The 22,539-nt window shown below is 36.3% G+C and overlaps 1 protein-coding gene across 1 annotated transcript in view; it reads right to left on the bottom strand.

The window, feature by feature from the left end:
- LOC135220883 (trypsin-1-like) overlaps positions 1-18,154 on the bottom strand; it is a 23,794-nt gene extending 5,640 nt beyond the window's left edge. Inside the window, exons 1-3 of the mRNA XM_064258495.1 lie at positions 18,003-18,154; positions 5,725-5,834; positions 259-359 (exon numbers count right to left, since the gene is read on the bottom strand). Coding sequence (XP_064114565.1) covers positions 259-359; positions 5,725-5,834; positions 18,003-18,114 — 323 coding nt within the window. The 5' untranslated portion in view covers positions 18,115-18,154. The remainder of the gene's footprint in view (positions 1-258; positions 360-5,724; positions 5,835-18,002) is intronic.
- Positions 18,155-22,539: the final 4,385 nt, after the last annotated feature.

The raw sequence follows: 22,539 nt of genomic DNA, 5'->3' as shown, positions 1-22,539 counted from the left end.
ACTGTGGGAATATTTTGTGGATTTTAATTCCACGCTCACGGAGACAAGCGAATGTTTGTTTGAAATTATGCTAACTCTCTATGTATTACAATTTCCCTTTCTCCACAGCCGGGTATTTCGATATGCAAAGAAGGTAGTGTATTTCTCTCTGTGGTTCTCGGAACATGGATTAATGAAAGTGTTTTACATGTATTAATAAAAGCGTACGCTGATTTGGTGGTTGTAATAAATGTATGCGCTGATCTGGTTATGACTTACCTTTCGATACAATTTGCAGAAGTCAGTATGTACATTTCATTGAGAATGGAGCCTCCACAAACGTGGATCTGCCCGAAGATTCCCTTGTGTTGAACAGAGACCTGTGGAAATATATTTTTTAAGAGCAAAGGCAAATGTAACGTGAGTTCAACGATTTTGGATTTTAACATTATTATAGAAATGGGATGGGAAAGTTTTTAACAGCAATCTGTATTAAATGGATTTGAAGGTAATGCATTAAGGATTTCAAGGTAATGCACGCATGCAGATAACATTCATTACCAGTTATTTTATATAATTGATTAAAAGCTGTAATGTAACTGCCTTGTTTTGAACCAGTTTTCAGACAGTACTCGCAGCTACTCTTTAAAAAAATGATTAGATAAAAGTAATTTTTTTCGTGCATTTATTCATGTATTTGGCTGAACCAACTTATTCTCTTGCGTTATAAAAATAAATTCAGATAATATCGAATGCTCTCCTCTAGTTGTTATAGTAATGACAGTGAACCTACACTATTTCTCTTAAGACTAACAAGATTCCTCTTTTTAAATTTCGTTGTGCATATCTTCAAACCAGTTTTTTGACATCAGAAACATTTATCAATCATCATGTTGTATGAAGATCTAGGAAATCTATGTGATAGTTGACTATATTTTCCATTGGTATACCCATGAGCATTAGTTTTCGGCCACTTGGCAGATTATCTTTGGCAAGCACCATGTTAATTTTTCTATATTTTGACATCATTCCTCAATTTTCTGTTAAATCGTTAGTTGGTTAAATTTCAAATGTTTCACTCTCTTTTCGCTGTATGAATACAAGCTGTGAAAGCAATCATAAAAGCGTCGATTGGTTAAGTGAATGTTTCCTTTATTCAGTGTACAACATTCAGTCATAATCTAAGTTATTCAGTACCTTAATGTATTTCGGACATCGATGTCGTAAACAGAGAAATCATTTAATCTTGCTTTGGCCGAGCCAGCATTTCTTTTGCCTCTCGGTCATTTCCGCAAGCACTCTCTCTCTCTCTCTCTCTCTCTCTCTCTCTCTCTCTCTCTCTCTCTCTCTCTCTCTCAAGGTCATTTCCCAACAATTTGTTTTCGAGTGAGTGCCTGTGATCCTTATGCGTCGTTCTTGTTCAGCCTCTGAATTGTGTGATGAGTAGGTGATGTAACCCTGGTTTTAACAGTCATCATTAATTCTCTATATTGATTATGATTTTAGAGTTAAAAGCTTCCCTTGCCATTGTGATGCCTGTTATTTTGTACGGATTTTCCAGTCTCACTGATTAGCCAACAGCGTTCAAGACCTTAACATCCCTATCCTCTGCTTTTTTTATTTGGAAAATATATGAGTATTAAAATCCAAGTGACGAAATTGTATTTTAAAATTACGACCTACATGAATTTACCTAAGTGGTCAAACGCCTCTTTTTTACGAAAAACTTGAAACATTAAAGATAGGTGAACTATGTTCTCTTGTGCTGTTTTGTTTATGGTATAGCTGCATGCATTAAAACGATACCGACGACTTCTCTAAATATTTTCCTTTTAAAAATTGAAAGCGAGAACGAACAAGAATTACTTGAATGTTGCCTAGAGATTTACAGGTTTCGTTATATAACTGAACTTTTTTTTTTTCCCAAGTATTCCTACAGCATAGATAGTAGGCTCGGGTATGAGGTAATATCTCTCACTATAGTTTTATTATACATGTTAGGTCCTGTTGGGAAATTCTAGTTCCCTTTTCCTATGTTTTACTCCTAAGATTTGTAAGTATCTGTTTCTTCTGTCTTTACATTCTAAGTTGCTTATGAAAATGCTTGTTATTTACTTATGAAAATGCTTGTCATTTGTAGGGCTATACGAACGCATTTGTACCATTGAGAAGAAAGGAAGTTTAATCCTTTAACAAGATTTTTATTTGAGTGGGAAAAAGTCTGTTCAAATTCAGGTAGAAAATGGTATTGGAACGTCATAGATACCATTTGATTATGAGTGGGAATGGCAGTCAAATCGGGAATTTAATACGAGCAAGGGTAAATGTTTACGTTTTTTTTTTCATTCGTGAAAGCATAACCTTTTACCTTTCATGATGCATATTTCCATTAACGGTAAAGTGTGTAGTTGCTCGATTTGAGTTTTGACTCGGTAATTGAAGTCGTGTCATAGCTTTTTACTCTTCCTAGTTTTAATGGGTTAGTCATTTAAATTAAATCCAGAGACTTGGTTTGAACTGTTGTCATTGTATTTCGAAATTGTTTGATATTTGTTTTTTTTTTTAGCGGTTTGATGTAAGTATTATTTTTTATATGTAGTGATTAGAAGTGGTCCATATTACGGGTATGTCAGGTTAGTCATGCGCCTTGATTCAACATGGGTCAGATTTCGGGTATGTTGGGTTATTAATATACATTGACTATACTCTGTTTTTTTCCATCTATCCATCCGCCTGCGGTGGTCGCGCATCGTAACACTGCATCCCGGGCTTTAAATAGTTACGCTATGTGTAAGTTTTAGGTAAATAAAAGGATATCTGGGTATACATTTGCGACTGAAAAGTATTTTAATAATTTACTGTATGCGAATAACACCGTTAATATTCGAAATAGGATATTATTTAAAGCCCGGGACGCAGTGTTGCCATGCGCAAACACCACAGGCGGATGGACAGATGGAAAAAAGAGTATAGACATGGCTCATATTCCAGGTATGTGAGATATTTGCTCGCAGTGGTAAGTCATGGTGTGTATTCCAAATATTTGCATGTATTGATTGCAAATGGTCCAGGGTCCATGTAAGTTTGTGGGGCATGTACGTTTATTGGTTAGACATGGGCCATGTTCCAGGTATGTGGGATATTTGTGTTTATTGATTAGAAATGGTCCAAGGTCTATGTTTTAGGTATGTGGGACATCTATGTATGTTAGATGTTTGCGCACACTGATTAGACATAGTCCGATTTCTCGGTATTCCGGGTAAGTAAATATATATGTATATATATGTATATATATATATATATATATATATATATATACATATATATAAGAAACGCTGTCCATATTCCAGATATGTTGGATATTTGCTAGTATCGATTAGACATGGTCTAGGATACATCCTCCAGGGATGTGGTATATACATACATTGATTAGATGCGATCCATATTCCAGATATGTGGGGTAATTGTGAGTATTGATTAAAAATGGTCCAGGATCCATGTTCCAGGTATGTGGAATTTTTATTTGTACTGATTAGACATGGTCTGTATTCCAGAAATGTGGGATATTTGCATGCACCGATTAGGCACGGGCCATGTTCTAGGTTTATATGATTTCTGGAATCCAGATAAGTCATTTACGTTTCTTGTCCAGGTTTTAAAAAATGTTGGGTTATTGATATACATTGTTGGTAACACATGGTACGGATTTTGGGTTAGCGGGATTTTTTGTCTTGATTTGACATAGTCAGTATTCCAGTTATGTTGGGTTGAGTGCCTGTCTTAATTAGCTGTAGCCTGCATTGGAGAAAAGGGACTTTTTATGTATTGATTATCCATAGTCTGGATTAGAGGTATTTTGGTTTTTTAAGTCCATGTTAGACGCGGTCCAGATTCGGCAATGTTAGGTTATTTCTCTGCATTAGTTAGACTTGATAATATTTCTGGGTATATTGGGGTATGTTAATTGATTAGGCGGTTCCTGATTCCAGTTATATTGTGTTATTTCTTGATTACGTATAGTGTGGATTTACTAGCATTTTTAGATGATGCCTGGATTCTGAGCACTGTATGTTGAGTATGTTCTTATCTTGATTAGATGTTTTCTGAGATATTTATTTTTTGTGGACTTGAATTTATTTGAATGGGGTCTGGACTCTTGCATAATTAATTGACGGTAGTAAAATTACCTTTTGCGTGGCCTGTCTTAAGCCCAGTATCCTTCTATGTAAGGCTTAGTTTTTATTTATTTTTACTATTATATATATATATATATTATATATAATTATACAATATCTATAGATATATATATATATATATATATATATATCTATATATATATATGTATATGTATATATATATATATATATATATATATATATATATATATATATATATATATATATAATAATTCGGTGCTCTGTTCTCTTTAATACCAAGCATTTCCTTTCAGGATATATGTTAATCTTACAACTTTACAGTCTGGGGAAATGATGTAACATAGCCTCCTTAGCGTATTGGTGCATGCTTGTTCGCATGGGAAGTGAAAATAAGCTTAGCATTTTGGAACCGTGATCCAGCCGTCCTTAGGGTGTTGAAAGAATCTATCCAATAACTGTCATACATAAATGAAGTTCAGGGTAGTAAATTTTTTCTGTAGACAAATAAAACGTGGATTAAAATTGGCGACTTTTTTCAGATGTGACTGGCGGCTGGGACAGACTAACGCAGTGATTCTTGTACTTTTTATTACCACGCCCCTCTAAGAGTTGGTCCTTCTCTCCACGCCCCCTCTTGCATCTATGAGGATGATTCCCTCCCAGATTTAAAGGAAAAAAAAAACAATAGAAGAGAAGGGTTTCGATGCATAGGGAGGGAGGTAAATAATTACAAAACATGGTAAACCCAAAGAGTCTAACTAGAGTAGTAGACTATAGGAAACGAATAACTAATATAATTAGAGATTTTTGTATTTTTCGCGAGGGCTCGAGCCTTCCCTGGAAATTGCTCCCCAATTCAAGAACCACTGGACAAACGCCCTTTTCTTGCCAAAGGCCGAATGGAAAAAAAGAATGAAGAAAGCAGCAAGAGCTACCTCTTTAACTTTAAGGTAAACAGTAGACTGTAGTGAAATATAATAAAGACAAGTACAATATCGCCTCAGTGCTTAAGCTAGATTTTGAGAACGTTGAAGAGTAGAATGAATATCAGTTTCATTCTTGATTTCTATGCGAGTAATCTCAGGGAATATAATGTGAAGGTTAATTACGTATGTATCAATGTGCACAGACTCTCTCTCTCTCTCTCTCTCTCTCTCTCTCTCTCTCTCTCTCTCTCTCTCTCTCTCTCTCTCTCTCTATATATATATATATATATATATATATATATATATATATATATATATATATACATGTATATATATGTCTGTGTGTGTGGGTGTGGGTGTATATGCTTGTTTACCCAATGAATGAAACTAACTCTCTCTCTCTCTCTCTCTCTCTTCTCTCAGCTCCTCTCTCTCTCTCTCTCTCGGTCCTCTTCTCTCATCTCTCTCTCTCTATATATATGTATAATATATATATATATATAGATATCATATATTAATATACATGTATATAATGGTTCTTGTGTGTGTGCGTGTGTGTATTCTTGTTTACTCAATGAAGAAAACTCTCTCTCTCTCTCTCTCTCTCTCTCTCTCTCTCTCTCTCTCTCTCTCTCTCTCTCTCTCAGTATCCGTGTGCTTACTTGATAAGGAAATTCTCCATGCTCAGCTACTTCTCCTCCGATGATGTCAATCGGCGTATCTGGAAGTCCAAAGGCAGCCAAGTGCCTGTTGGCATTCAGGCAGTGCCCACCTGTAGGATATAAAGCGAGAAATAACATTAGTACTGAAGATTATACAATTATGATACCGTCTTTATCACATCAAGAGGAGTCAGTGTAAGCTCCCAGACCCAAAAGTGGCTGAGGCAATTCATGTGTTGATTAATTTTTCGTTTTAGCTCATATTAGTTTTTGGGGTCGAGGAACTTTGTTGTGCAACCCAGTTTTATATATACGAATCAATCACTTCATTAGGTCATTTATGAAGCCAAAATTAAATAGATTGAATGTAGACAGGGTGTTTTTAGATAAAGCCTGTGTGTGCATGTGTGTATAAGTGATGTATACATATGAATTTAATTATTTTATTTCAGTTGATGAAACCTATTCCCATGGAACAAGCACACCAAAGGGGTCATTGACTTGAAATTCAATCTTCTAAAGAACGTTGGTTTCAACCTCCCACCACAGACCCCACACTGCAGCAGTAACTGACCAAGATACCGAGACTGATTTTTTAATGGGTATGTCTTGCACAGAGAGCTGGGATGAGCTCAGTCATCATTTGAATAGGTGACCACTAATGAATGCCAGGCAGTAACATGTTCATTACTTGGCTGGTTTGTCAGTCGGATTTAGCAAGTTAAAGGCCTTTCTAATAGATGACAACTAGGCTCTATATAATCTTAATCAGAAGGACTTCGAGGAGAAGTTATACTTATCCTCTAATATTGTAGAAAAAGCTTTGATATACTCTCATATTTCCTCAGGTTATTGTCAAATCCCACGTCTTATCTCATATTAAAAGACTTTTTACGAACGTCATCTTTCTTTTTTATCTTCTCTCGAGGGATTCGCTTTCGTGAACATGTTACCAGACTAAATTACAATTTTCAGAAATCAATTTTTCCTTTTTTTACGTAATAATACCATTTGTTACCTCAAGGTCACCGGTTATCATCGGTTTCAACTTTTATTTACGGATACCTTATCTCATCAAGATTCTAAATACGGCGCCTCGTGATTGTTAAAACGTAGATGGAAATGAGTCGCTCATAATCGTAGTCACAAAAAGGTTCGCGCCATCAGGTGTACTCCTGCGTTGCTCAAGTTATTCCCGCATGCAGTAGTCAGCGTCCCTCTTAGAGGGGTAGTGCCGTCAGTGGACCACGCGGTGTACTGTAGGCATTGCTTAAGGTTCTTTGCAGCGTGCCTTCGGCCCCTAGCTGCAACCACTTTCGTTCCTTAAACTGTACCTCCTTTCATGTTCTTTTTCTTCTTACTTTCCACCCTCTACTAACACTTGATTTATAGTGCAACTGCTTTGAGGTTTTCCTCCTGTCACACCTTTCAAACCTTATACTGTCAATTTCCGTTTCAGTTCTGAATGACCTCATAGGTCCCAGTGCTTGGCCTTTGGCCTAAATTATATTCATCTCAGCAGTCAGCGTCGGCGTGAATTCCCTCTACGTCATTCCCAGGACTGAGTGGGTCCTGGTCATTCCCTCCTCGTGGTTTTTAGTCTGAAAATTGTGCAGTTTTTCCTTTTTTTTTGGAGAGTTATTCACATCACAAAGTCCTTTTTCTGTCATGGTTTTGGATCGAGGAAACCAGGTACCTGTCTTGTAATTCTAAAGGAAATTCATGTTTTCTTTGAACACAGTTATTGTCCAATGGCTTGGTATCGGCCCTTTACTTACTCGCTGTTCATCAGAATTGTAATTTTGAACGAAATTTTCTTGGCAACCTAGGATCGAAACCCGGTGGTGAGATAAAGGAGAAAAATTCTTGATTTTATTTCCTGTTCGGATTTTCACAGGATTTCGGAGGAAATCGTATACCAGGAAAGTTAGGAAGTCATAGAAGTTGAGCATTCGGTATAGGACATGACCGTAGATATGGTGGATGACATTCAAGTTTTCACGCTCACCTGTCTACAGTTTTGTTAATTTCGTAATGTTTACAGTTGTCGGTGTTTGCATTCTTGTTCTCTTGACAGGTTGTCACTTGTAAAAGATATGTGGGAATTTTTGTTCTGCTGTGTTTTCACTTTTACTCTTTTATTTGAACAATGGTTTTCTGTTCCGGCTAAATACCGCGAGTTGCTGGAGGTTGATGCGAAATTAAAATAAAGGCAAAGCGAAATTATTCCTCGCAGAGCAGAAATACGCAACGAGCAACATTTTTTCCCCTTTTATGTTCATCATACGATTTGGAAAAAAAAGAAACCATGAATAAAAGTGAAAATTTCAGAATCCATTTCAGTCGCTGCAGAGCCACGGTATAGGACAAAAGCGACTGGTTCTCGTTGAGTTTTTGCCTCTTCCTTTTTCTTCATGGGGCGTTTGTCGATGTCGTAAGTAGGCTGAGTATTTATTAGTTATATGCTTCGCTGTCAAGAGTTACAACTGCTGATGTATATGGAAAGTTCCCCGTAGGTGGGTATAGGGCCATCAGTGCACCCTCATTTGGTGCACTGTAGGCATTACCTAAGTTTCTTTGCAGCGTGCCTTCGGCCCCTAGCTGCAGCTGCCATCCCTTTCGTTAATCTTACTTTACCTCCTTTCATTTTCTTTCTCTTCCATCTTACTTTCTACCCTCTCCTAACAATTGATTCATAGTGCAACTGCTTTGAGGTTTTCCTCCTGTTACACCTTTCAAACCTTTTACACTCAATTTCCGTCTCAGCGCTGAATGACCTCGTAGGTCCAATTGCTTGGCCTTTGGCTAAATACTGTATTCAATTCAGTTCATATGGAAAGTTAAGGGGAAGGACACCGTTTCTATTCGGCAGTCGAATAGTTCATACATCTGTATTAATCTGTATTACTTGATTATCAAGTATCACAGACAGGTAGATTCATTCAAGTATTGTACGGGATTAAGAAATTATCTTCTGAATTCATATGGGTTCTATTTCAGCAGTTCCTGGTTGTTCTTAGGTATTACAGACAGGCGAATGTATTTAAATGCCGTCAGGTGTAGAAAACTGTTCTTATTGTGAATTCATACGATTCGTATTTCAGCATTACAGGCAGGTGGGTTCTGTAAAAACCTTCGGTGTTGGATATTTCTTTTTTCTTTAATCGAGTCGTTTGAAATTATACGAAGTGATATGCAGACCAGTATAATATTGGACAAAACATTTTGATATTTTTATTTTTACTACTATTGACTGAATCCTTTTTATTTCCTTTCTTTTTTGGCATCATAACGATTACTGTCCTCAAGGCCAAGCCAATTTTATGTTTAAATCTGTGAAACACGGCGGTCCGCGTAAAATGATCCCAGTGCATTTCAGAAGGGATGGATGATGTGCGAGGCCCACATTTTTCATCTTTCATGGCGTTGATGTAGCTGGGAATCAGGGAGAATGGAAATTTGAGTGAGATGGAATGACACGCGAACATCTGTGGTATTTCAAGGCATGCGTAAGGACGTAAAACATCGGCTCCTGGTGTTTTATTATCTCAATTTTCTCCTTTTCTCGTTTGCAGTGCCTTTGGGCAGGAATCACAGTGGAAATTCAAAGTCGCCTGAATCTATCAGAGGTATTTTAGAAACATGTTGAAGCCTAACCGTCTACGCTAATAACATTTCACTCCATTTGTCAGCTATGTGAGGTGCTGAGGTTCACAAGATTAGCTTTAAATGATTTTCCTTAATCCTCGCATACCTGGTAATGTCAGCAAATATAACTTTAAATTATAACTTAAAATGAATAAGATTATATTTGAACAAAATTGTAATTGTAAAGGGAAAAAGTCAAGTACGGTACAAATCAGTTTCTACCGGAAATAGTTTTTTTTTTTATACGATGATCTGCTTTCAGGCAAATAAAACGGGGGGGCCGGGGGGGGGGGGGGTGGGTTGTTGTGTGTGTGTGTGATATTCAAGTTTTTGCCACATGATTTTCAGGAAATATTTTTGGATAAGATTGCTATCCCAAATCAAAATGGCGTATAGCTGATATATATATATATATATATATATATATATATATATATATATATATATATATATATATATATATATATATATATATGTGTGTGTGTGTGTGTGTGTGTGTGTGTGTGTGTGTGTATGTGTATGTATGTATATATAAAATCTTACGCCAGCAAGTTAATATATATATTTTTTATTTTCAGGTAAATGCCATTGCGTTTTCCCAATCTACGATGTTTTAAGAATTGCCAGTGTAGTTTTTACTGAATTCGAGAGAAGCCGTCGTTAAGTAAGTAGCATATATATCCTTGACAGTACTCTTGAGATTTTGAATGTTCCACAGTACTGAGAGATCGCAGGTATCGTTAATATCCGAAGATTTTGAATGTTCCACAGTACTGAGAGATCGCGGTATCGTTAATATCCGAACGGACGAGTATTGCAACGAGCGATAACCTATTCGAGTGTTTTGTTAATCTCATTCTGGATGGATTATTATTGTTATTTGAGAAATTCATCCTCCGAATTGGGGACCTGCGTTGGCTGTAGGTTTTGTGATTTGTACTGTAGTACGACAGGATTTTGTGAGGTGTCTAGAACGGATGACTAGAATTTTCTGTAATTGTCATTACCGCGGTTATTGTATTTGAGCAAATTGTTGACTCATGTTGGTATGAAAGTCCTCCATAAGTGTAGTTTGTCAAGCTCCCCCGTCTCAGTAAATTTATATATAAACTTTTTTATTAAGTTCGTATATAAATGCGTTATTAAGTTCATATGTAAATTCTTTATCATTAAGAGTGGTAGTAAGCACCGCCAACCAATATTTTGATATTGCCGGATGTAAAAATTTATGTTTTTTTCGTTGTACATCCTCTCGAGTTCATATGTCCTAATTGGGGCTGTTGTGGCAACGGGAAAATATCAACATCAAGTCCAGTTAAGACTGTCACCAGTTAGACAGTCTGCATAAAACCCTGGCTACCTACGACTTGGCTACTTCCCATAACCCAGTCTATCGTGGCCGGGTCTTTTGTGCGTCTTTTCTGAATACATGCTAACATAACCCAGGCACTGTGCCCTGACTCACCTGGACCAGAGCCCCTACGGACCTTTTCTGAGAACATTCTGTTGATAAAATCATTCTAAATTGATAGTTGATTATTAAAAAATGTAAGTTTTTTTTCCCTTTTATAGCAATCAAGGTTTTGATAAAGATTCGATCATTGGAATATCTAAATGTATACGAAAATGAAGAGGCAGGTTAGTGTGTAGCCAATTTGACTAGAAAGCGTATAGAGAGCGCTTGATATTTTGTTAGGCGTTATCCAGGCGTTGGAATATTCTGCATTGTTGTTCAGTCATATTTATATCCATGTCAGCAGCAGCTGCATGGTGGAGTAGTCTCTCGAAAACGTGAATTGTTCGTTTTGACATCAAATATACTTTGTAGGAATGAATAACTGGAGGATTAAAATTGATGCCTCTCTAGATGTTCTTTTCCGATTGTAGTAATATTTGCATTTTTTTATATCTTTTGGTGATATCCTAGGAGTGAAAATTTGAGTTTTATGTGGGGGTTCGACAGAAATAAATATTAGGATGGAATAACGTGGATTAAAATTGATGCCTCTCTAGATGTTCTTTTTCGATTGTAGTAATATTTATATTTTTTTATATATCTCTTCGTGATATTCTACGAATGAAAATACAAGTTTCATGTGTGGGTCCAACAGAAGTAAATATTAGGACTATCGATGACACAAACCGTTACAAAAGTTGGTTCTTCAGACTTGCGAAAAGTGTTTTCGCATAAATTTGTATTTCAGTGGCGCGCAGTTTCCCGTCGTTAGAATTTGAACGTGTTTAATGCCTGTTTGGTGATAGTGAAAATTTAAGCGACTAGTAGCTATACTAACACGAAATAATCTTGTTCTTTGATTACATAAATAACGATTGAAAATTGTTTATGAAATGTTTTTATTAACATGAAGTAATCTTGTTACTTATATGATTACATATAAACGGCTGGAAATTTAAAGTGACTAGTAGTTATACTAACATGAAATAATATCTTTCTATGATTATATAAAAACTTGAACATTTGAAGCGACCAGTAATGTTAACATGAAAGAATCTTGTTCTGTGATTGCATTCAGTTATGTTACAATTATGTTTGCATTCAAAGAAAGCCTTTTAACCCGTTATTTAGGCTCGGTTTCAGCTTGAGGATAATTCTGCCATTATTGGCGACGGGAAACAAATGAGAATAATGAGAGGTGGAGTTTCTTTCTACTTTCATCTTGGTTTTCAGTCACTCAGTGGTAATATTGAAACTTGATCCGTCGCGCCAATCTTTGAGTATTACTTGTTATCATTCAACTTTCATACTGAATTCGACACAATAGTTTGGCTCTGAGAATATCTGAATATTTGTATCGGAGACACTACATTCAAGGTATATTTGGTCGTGCCTTTAAAGAGATGTTTATTTGCATTAATCTTGTAAGAAAATTTTTTTTTCTTTTCTCAAGGGTAATTATGTTGCTTTGCATTTAGAGGCATAACTTTTTTGTAATATTTTTATATGCATCATTTAAGATTATTTTTCCATTTTCTCAATTAAAAATACTACTCCTGTCATAGTGAATTTGGACATTGTAATTTATGCAGATTTTGGATCAGTCAATCGTATTCTGTGGCACCCACGGGGATGCACAGGGCCTCGATGAACTCACCCCATCACATTCTGTCCTGGGCTCACCCCTCAAGGTCTCCCCAAGCACTCATCTCCTGCTTCCCGCCTCATTGCCCTCAGCCACGTCTCCTGTGGCCAACCTCTATCTCTTCCACCAGGGCAACCAACCCATCCCATATATCTCGTAATGTTCCCTGTCTTCCAATCACATGGCCTAGCCACTTCCAGAGTGAGAACCTCACATCTAACAAACTCATCGACCGGCTGCACCCCAGGCACTTCTCTAGTTCTGTTATTTGATAAACTATCCCTCCAATTAATTCTTAATATTCGTCTGAGCGCTTATTGTCAAATGCTAAGAATTTATTATTGGATAACTAAGCTTATTTCATTGGCGAATGCTCACAACCTGTAGATGCTCTTTCTGTTACTATTAAAGGGTTTTATCATATTAAGGCGTCCCTTACAAAACCTGTAGCTCCTTTATACTGTTAAGTGAAGTGACGACTTGTGTATTTAAATTTTTAGGAAATATAACGTAGGTGGCGTCATTTCAGTAGGTCTCAGGCCGTGACGTCACAAGCGTGCTTGCAAAATCTTTTATATGTCGTGGGGCTAAAAAGGTCGGTAGCATCAAAATACAAAATCAGCGGGCTCTGCCAAATGTATGGAGCTTTGATTCTTGAGGGATAAAAGAAGGTCCCAAAAAAGTGGGGTTTTGTTTATGAAACACATCAACTCTCAATATCAAGGGCTTTGCTTCATGTGGACCACCAAAAACTAGTATTATCTGTGGGATTCACATCAAGTGGGATTAACAGAGCCTAGAAGCAGAGGGCTCTGCCCCCTGAAGGCATTATTACAGCGCCGAAAATGGATGGGCTTTGCTTCAAGAATGCCACAATAACGCCCAAAGTTGTTGGGTTTGTCAACATCACAGGAACACAGCGAAATATAAAATCAGAGGGCTTGGTTTCAAGAGTGTCTCAAAAATATCAGCGGCTTTGACTCTTGAAAGTTACAACAACGCCCAGAATCAGTGTGGACTTTCCTTCATGAGGGTTACAAGAACACGGCAGAAAAAAGAGGCGGGGGTGTTTGCTTCATGAAGCCAGAGAGTCTGAAGATACGAAGGTTTTAAAGCAGTGATGAGCTTATGGCAGCATTTGAGAAACTAAACAAAAGTCATTCCAGGGGATTCAGATTCATTCAAATGAACAACGAAGGATTTAAAAACATATACTTATTTTGTTCCATATTACATAGCCTTTTGTGTTCAGTGTTGGACTAGTAGATTCAGTGACGAAAATACTGGGTGCTGCTGTATATTAAACTGAATTTTATAAAAAGCAAATGAAAATGTTTGAATATGAGAACGGGAACTCGTCCAAGCTTTTCACGGAAATGAATATGTTTATGAACGCTTTTAAACTTTTTAGTTTTTTTATATGAAACCCTTTGTAGACTCGCGTTCTGTTCGGTGTAATCACCTTTTGATATACTCTATTTATAAGAGCTCATATGCAACAATATATCAGAATTTCCACTGTCTTGCCATTGTTTGTCATTCAAATAAATCAACAAATGTTGAAACAATAATTGTGGATTATGAGATGGAGAGGAAGACTTTGCTGGCGGCTTAGGGTAAAATCGAGTGATGAATTTCGATTTAGGGCCTTGCTCTCTCTCTCTCTCTCTCTCTCTCTCTCTCTACTCTCTCTCTCTCTCTCTCTCTCTCTCTCTCTCTCTCTCTACTCTCTCTCTCTCTCTCTCTCTCTCTCTCTCTCTCTCTCTCTCTCTATATATATATATATATATATATATATATATATATATATATATATATATATATATATATATATATATATATATATATTATGGATATGTAAAATATGGTCGTTTTATGTATTCTTGGTTACGTTAAAAATACAAACTGCCCAGCGTCCTGAACTATATGAATATGGAAAATGTAGATTCCTGAAATTGGAGTTAACGCAGGAATATTCATACTTATTTTCTCTCTCTCTCTCTCTCTCTCTCTCTCTCTCTCTCTCTCTCTCTCTCTCTCTCTCACTTCATTATTTATTACAATAAGATTGATAAGGTCAGAATATACTGTTTATTTCACGGTGATTGATTAAATGAAAGCTTCTTGTAAGGGGAGGGGGAGGGGAGGAGTTGACTGCTCAATATTCGTGGAAGTTACAGATGTAGATATTGAGATGGCAGATTAGAATTAGTAAATAAGATGGCGCCATGATTTTGGTATGAGGGGCGGCAGTGTAGCGAGCATTCCAGCACCTTTGTCCAGTATAGGTCTAGGGAAAACGACTGAAAGGGTTGGAACCTAATCTCAAAGCAACCATTGAGATCACAAGCGGAGTGCTTTGATTTGGTGTTGATAGATTGAGTGGCGGACCAGTTTGTGTAGGATGTGTCTGATGAGGAACTGGGTCCTCAGTGGGTAAATGGAGTAGCTGTTAGTTGTGTAGGTGTCTTAAAGTCGCAGATGCTGTTAAAAGAACTGAATGTCATAGCTTGAGAAAGCACTGGTGAGGATGCAATGTGAAGGTGGCAGAAGGCGTATGGTGTGGTATACTTGTATTAGAGTGATTAGAAACATGTTTGGCGAATGGCGAGTTTGTACTAAAATAAGTAAGCAGGAAATGGCTGGTTTTGTGTAAAAGTAATCCTCGGATGAGTATGCTTTTGTCTCCAAAGCTTTATGACATTTCTTTGAATAAGATAATATGAAAATTCAGGAGAAGGCTAGAATATGAAGGTAGAAGCTTATAAAAAAAAAAGCTGTGGTTGGAGTGTAGAATGGCCGTTGTTTGCAGATGATACAGGGTTAATTGTGGATGGGAATAGGATGCTGTAGAGACTGGATAAAGAAATCGAAGTTAGATGGATGACGGTAAGATGAGAAAGGTAAGTGAATCACAGAATGGGTGGCACAGGTATGTTTGTGTGAAATCTCCAGCAGATTTGGGAAGAGAGGAAGTTTGTATGAAAGTAAAACGTACAATGTGTGATGGGATTGTTGAAACAGTTCTCCTTAGTGAAAGTGAAGTGTTCACGTTGAATGTTGAGAGGATAAAAGGTGAAAGATGCTGAGATCAACTGTCCTGCTACAGGGCTCAAAGTCCTATAGCTTTAGAAATATAGTTGTAGAAAGAGGTGATCATAGACTTGAATTTATTGACATTATGACACAGCGATATAGAAAAGGGAACATTTTAAGATGAAGGCAGTAGGTACCAGTAAATTCAGGAATATTAATTAGTACTAGCAGGAGTACTGGCGTAAAATTCGGCGCAGAAGTTTTAAAGCTACAGAGAAAAGAAGTGAATGATAGTAACGATAACTTTCAGCAGTATGGGCTTTTAGGCTTTGTTTATGTTTGTTATTTTTTTTACAGGAAGTGAAAATGAATAGGTTTTGAGTAAATGACCTATCTGCTAGTAGAATGGGATGAATTCTGTTATTATTTATTTATTACCCTTTATCGGCGCTTTGAAGTTAGGAACAACTGTACTTTCATAGTAGAGCCTAGTTGGTAGCAGGTGAAAAAATTCGTGCCTTTTAAACAACTCTCCATTCTTACGAAGATGGCCCGTAGGGGGTAGTTCCGTCAGTGGACCTCATGCGGTGCACTGTAGTCATTACTTAAGGTTCTTTGCAGCGTCCCTTCGGTCCCTAGCTACAACCACTTTCGTTCCTTTTACTGTACCTCCTTTCATATACTCTTTCTTTATCTTACTTTCCACCCTCTCCTAGCACTTGATTCACAGTGCAACTGGAAGGTTTTCCTTCTTTCCATCTTTCAAACCTTTTACTGGCAATTTCCATTTCAGTGCTGAATGGCCTCATAGGTCCCAGTACATGGCCTTTGGCCTAAATTTTATATTCAGCTCAGCTCTTACGAAGATGTAGTTGCTCGACTGCATTATCTCAGAGTTATTCTGCTTTTTTTTCCTCTCACAAGTGACGGCTGTCTTGTCTTCCTAAGGTCTGGTGTAGTATTCTAGCCGTTATGTAATCAGAAGTGCGTAGTTTATTTGAAGGGCTTTAGTTATTAGATTTTTTGAAAGACCTAATCCATGGGAACTTAAAACGAGCTTTCATATTTGCAGCTGTGCTGTGGATGGGGGTTATCTCTGTTGTCGGGAGCCATTCACTTTCTCAACTTTATTTTGCACTTATTTTTATTCTAAAGATTTCCTTGTGTTTTCATTTGATGTATTGTGCTACTTGAATATTTGCAATCTTATTTCATATATAACGTTAGTATGGAAATTTACTTTTAGGTCTGGAAACCATGATTTTAAAGAATTTCCTTGGTGGTATACGTTAAAGAAAACAATTTGGTATTTGTTGTTGTATGCATATGTATATATATATATATATATATATATATATACAATACATGTATATAGAAATATATATATATATATATATATATATATATATATATGTATGTATGTATGGTATTCCCAGAGTAGATGGGGATAGTCTTATGGAAACGTGTTTGGACAGGGTTTTGACTGGAAATACATGGCTCTCGAAGAAATATATGCACAGGTACACTTGAGAATGAGAAAATAGAGCAATTTTTTTTAGAATATATACAAGTTCAAAATTGGAAAACCAAGATGAGAAGAGGAATGACTGGGTATATAACCATTCATTGTTTAACCAATCATTGTTTGGATGGAGCAAAAATTCCGATAGATGAAAGTGCAAGTTGTATAGGTAGGCACTATGAAAATTGTAGCAGTGAGATAATCAAGATGAGTTCAATTTAGCAGAAAGGAGAGCATATTATGAGAGAGTGGATGAGAAAGGGGCTGTGGTTAGCATCACAGAAATTGAAAGATTAAATGAAGAATGTTGAAAATTCCATGGTGTCGTAAAGTAGGTCACAGGAAATGTTCGGGCGTAAAAGATTAAAGTGATGGTTGATGAAATGGTAAATTGAATGAAGGAAATAATGATTTGAGATGCAGTTGCCAGGCAAAAGGGAAGATTGTGTGCGTTGGTACATGGGGATGGATAAGTTAGTCAAGAAAAGATAGAGCGTTCATATAATTAAAAAAGGGGGAAGAACTAAGACCAGCACTGGTAATAAGAATCTGCTCTGCATGGAGTTAAAGGCAGAGATGAAGTTTTAATTAGCAGATGGATATCTGAATGTAGGGTGTGAAGAGAATGCAGTTCTGGGTCAAGGAGTGATGATTCTTATGATTTACTTCTAGATATTGTAAGTGTGGAAGATTCAGGGTAATTTTGAGAATGTTTGTGAAAGCTACTGTTGAGGACGTTAAGAGGGCAATTGAGAGGCTGTAAATGGTAATATTCCAGGATTTGATGAGATTACAATTGGGTGTATTTTGTTCAGCGTTGCCTAGGAAGACAGTCCATTTATAACTGTTTGTATAAGGAAAAGTGTGTCTATTCGTATGCGATAAAACCAGGCTGTTGACGGACATTACACGGGTAAATATCTTGAAATGTGAAATGTAAACAGGATAAACGTAACCAAGGTTTATCTTACCTTTGAAAACTAAGAGAACAGCGAGGATCCTAAGACGCCACATTATGGTAAGACTGCCAAGGTCTCTTAAGCTACTGAGAAAGGATTCAGTCGTATTTACGTACGTTCTCATGCCTTTTGTCTGCTATTTTTTCCCATGAACCTCCTAAACTCTTTATCTCATTTGAACAATGTTATTTTCACACAGATGTGTACACGTACACGCTCGCGCCTTTTTTTCGTATTGATAGTTCGCATGTGTACGTTTTTTCTTTAGCACTTGTTTATCATCCATTTGGTCTCTTGTTTCAGAGCTGTATCTTTTGTTGTTTATTACAAGGTTTTGTGCCTTGTTTTTACACGACAGTCCCTTTATATAACAGTAATAATTGTCATTATTCATATCGTACACCCATTTTTTGTGGTGCTAATTGATAGGGCATCTCCTTGCTTAGCTCAGATTATGCCACTTGAAACCAGTTATCTGTAGATAAGAATTTGAAAACTAATTATACCGCAACCGTGTCACGGCGTTGGGATGCTGGAGACTTAACATATTTTGTCCATAATTTTTAAAAATTCAAGAAAAAAAATAGACCTTTGACCTGGTAAACAAAGATAGTGACGAGAATTGTGAAGCATGAAATTTACAGTGACCTAAGTGCATATATAACTAAACTCTTTCGTAAATTTGGATATTTTTGAGCGAATCAGCTGAAAGAATCGTAGACGGGATGAGGTGAAAGAAACAATTTAATTATCGACTAATAGAGAAAAAATTTGCCCACGAAAGTTATGGTTTAGTAAATAGAAACAAAGCAGTTAAATTGTAGCTTGCAGCTTTGTTTGTTTCGAATATTACGTAACCTAAAACGACACTCGGATCAAGGTACACAAACACGATTGTGAAAAATTAAGCAAATCATTCAGTTTATCGTAGTTAGTGAGCTACAGACTGAGCTCAGAAACTCTGTCTTAATATTAGGAGTCGAAGCTTCGGAAGTTTCAAGACCGTTTGTGTGTGTGTGTGTGTGTGTGTGTGTGTGTGTGTGTGTGATAGATTTTTTCAACAGTAGATCGTTTAGTGGTGACCCAAGAGGTAGCACACACATTAGTAGCTTTCTCATTACATCTTTCACATACTTTAACCTTGTTTCCACTTTCGCACGTTGGCACATTTCACACCCGTTCACGTTTCACTCGTGTACTCGCATACAATTTATCTCTGCATCTTCGGTCGTTTTTCATAGCATTCACATTCGGCATTCACAATTGATTTCCCTAAAGGAAGAGTTGGCTGAATGATCCCTTCAAGTAGTCTGACTTTTGGCTCTCAGCCAGCTGCTACCTTCCAGTACTACCTAAACTCAAATGCTCTGCTTTTTGGTGTTTCAATTCACGGCTTTTGGACGCCAATAAAAACAAATTGTTTTGAGGGTGGATGTATATATAGAGAGTTTTTCGAACGTGAAATGAAATCAATTCTTTCTAACAGGGTGAACTACAGTGACAGTTCATTTTCAACATTACCAGTATTAACTGTCTCTTCGTGGTTTCTCAAGAGGGTCGTAGTGAAATGGTCAACAGAAATGTGTAGTTGTATCCTTGTTGTATATGCAACGTGAGCTTTGGAAGTACAAGCCAACAAGGAACAATAACTTCCGAAAACGCGGTTGTTTTAGATGTGTGAAAAAAAATAGAGAGATGAATGAATGGGATATGAATACTGTATGTATCTTTGTAATAAGGCGATTAGAACTGGAGTTGAATGAGCATATATGACCATTGTATTTTATCTGGCAGCATCAGTTAATTACGTCTTAACATTTCGATACAACGTGTACTATGTAAATCCAGTGTGTCTATGCCACCACTCGAGAATGATCTATAAACAGGGGAGGAAAAGCTGGGAAAATGCCCCATTGAGGGTTTTTTAATAGATTTGGATAATAGGAATATATTTACAGCAGTCGGTTGGTTGATCAAGTGCCTGTTGGATCGATAAAGTCAAGATGCTTGTCAGCGCCCTGAGCACCTGACCCCATTCATCAAAAAAAAAAAAAAAAAAAAAAAAATCCCGATTCCCCGGTCTGTAGTTTACGTACCAATAATATGCATCCTATTTCAGCAGGATGGTACTATAAAATGTCCATTGTAGTTGATGCTTTTATATATATATATATATATATATATATATATATATATATATATATATATTATATATATATATATATATATATATATATATATATATATATTTAAAATATACTTTGGTTTTTATTTCGATGGAAATCTTAAAGTCTGAATAGGTTTGTATTAATCGTATTTTTCAAATATTATACAATAAGCAAGCAAATAAAGAAGAAAAAAAAAAGATAATTTAAATGAAAAAAGTATTTTTGCTAAGCGCACTCGTAAAATTTTGATGGGATCTAAAATTGTGAATGGATTTGTAGAAATGGTAGTATTTAATTTATTCTCAGAACTTAGAGTTTTAATTGGTAATGTTTTCAACGTTTCATGAAAATTAGAAATTGTCAATTATTCTAAATCTTTTATGTTGTGAAAAAGTTTATGACTGCTCTGAAATTAGAGTATTTTCTAATACAGATTGGACAGTTAAAAACAAAGAGACTTTGCCATGAGTGTTTGAATGACAGCTTTTGCGTTATATTTATGTTTTTGAGGAATTTTATGTGCTGAGAGAGCTTTTTCTTAGTTTTATCATATTTTTTTTTACCCACAGTGCGTGTCAGGTTTTTAGTAATGTTTCTTGCGTTTAAATTGTAAAACTCAATCTTAGGTTTCGACTCTGTGGTATATAAGTGTGATATTATATCGTCTGTCCCGATTCATGTCACGTTTCACAATTGATCACATTCAATCATTGGTATTGTCTCAGCTATACCCGGTGTGAAAAAACTTCGTCTGGTTAAATATGACTGGTTGATATACAAGAGACTCTTGTAGAACTTCTCATTCACATCTACGCCAAGGCTGAACAGTCCAACCCCCGAAGGCCCCCTTGTCCCCGAAAGTTGGGATTTTATTTCTCCCAAAATCTGAAACACTTGTTGCTAGTCGTAATACCCAGCTTTAGTCAGGTTTTGGCGTCAAACCTGGCACACAACAACATCATTTTGTCCATTCAAAGTTTACAAAATTTGATAGCTTTAGTTATTCAAAGTTAGCAAATGTTTTGTTTTAGTCATTGAAAGTTAGCTCATAATTTTTTGTTCACGTGATCATGCTAAAAAAAAAAAAAAAAAAAAAAACCAAACCAAAAACTTGACCTTCTGTGTGGAGATGATGAGGCTATGTGATACGGAATCTGCTGCTTCATTTGTAATATCGCGAACGTTTTCTTTATTTGCTGCCGAATCAAGGAAAAATATGCAATAACAATCCTCTGCAGCAGCTTTATAACTTCTATTTCCTCCTTCAGTTGACGCGAAAACCGAACGTCACATCATTTATCAAAATGGATTATTCAGACAAACAGGATATTGCTCTGTTTCCAATCATTTTTTAATCCATATTCTACAGGTTACTGTCTCCTTCCTGGCCTGTTTGTTTCTTCACCCACGTTCTTTTAGGCTTCGAAGGGCTTTAGAGTTGCCATAGATCACAGGGGTATGTAACTTTGGGTGTGCTTCATTTACGAATTATTTTTTTATCTTTGAAATATAAGATGTTATAGTTTTTTTTTTTTTTTTTTTTTTTTTTTTTTTTTTTGTTTTTTTTTTTTTTTTTTTTTTTTTTTTTTTTTTTTTTACAATGAAACTTCTATTGTTTTTTTTTTATAAGTGTACGCGTTTACTTATGAAATTTTTTTCATTCGTTTTAATAAAGTTAAAGGAGGAAAGATGTCTTATTTTTTTGTTTTTAAAATTTTGCGTCGGCTTTTAGAGTTATTTTAACGCTACCCTTCTGAAATATACTGGTTACTGAACAGCTCCCGACAAGATAAAGTACGACAGGGAGACGTGTATTTGAGTGACTGAATGAAGAAAGAAAGAAAGAAAGAAAGAAAGAAAGAAAGAAAGAAAGAAAGGGGCCAGTAACGTCATTCTAGACAAGGATTGTCGGTATACAGAAAACACCCCCTTTGGAATGCCATTGTAAATACAAGATGGTGATGCGACTGAATAATTTTGTTAAGGAAATGTTAGTGATAAGGGGACCTAGTACCCGTTCCTAGCCCAGTACGGAAGAAAATGCCAGGAAAGAGTGGCGGTATTTAACCACGAAAGAAGTGATAGAACCTCAGCCTCTTAAAGAGAGAAAGATTTGAAGTTTCTGGAATATCAGAAGTAGGAGGAGATTTCCGAAAGCCAGTAACCGAAAGAAGAAGAAATAGTCTCGGGTCTGACTGATCTGAGGAATACAAAGTTCTTCTTAAAACGAAGACTACAGAAAATAATAGGTCCTTGGAAGAACGGTAGGACTATTAAGAAATTCATAGAGAGGTTTATAGTCCCAGAAATAAGCCTTTCTCCGTTCATTTCCTCTCTAATTTCAAGGCTTTCCGTGACAATCGATTACAAATGAGTTAGTA

This window comes from Macrobrachium nipponense, chromosome 20 (assembly GCF_015104395.2).
Source record: "Macrobrachium nipponense isolate FS-2020 chromosome 20, ASM1510439v2, whole genome shotgun sequence".
NCBI lineage: Eukaryota > Metazoa > Arthropoda > Malacostraca > Decapoda > Palaemonidae > Macrobrachium > Macrobrachium nipponense.
The sequence above is the reverse complement of the archived record's forward strand: the minus strand, read 5'-3'. Positions and strand labels throughout refer to the sequence as shown.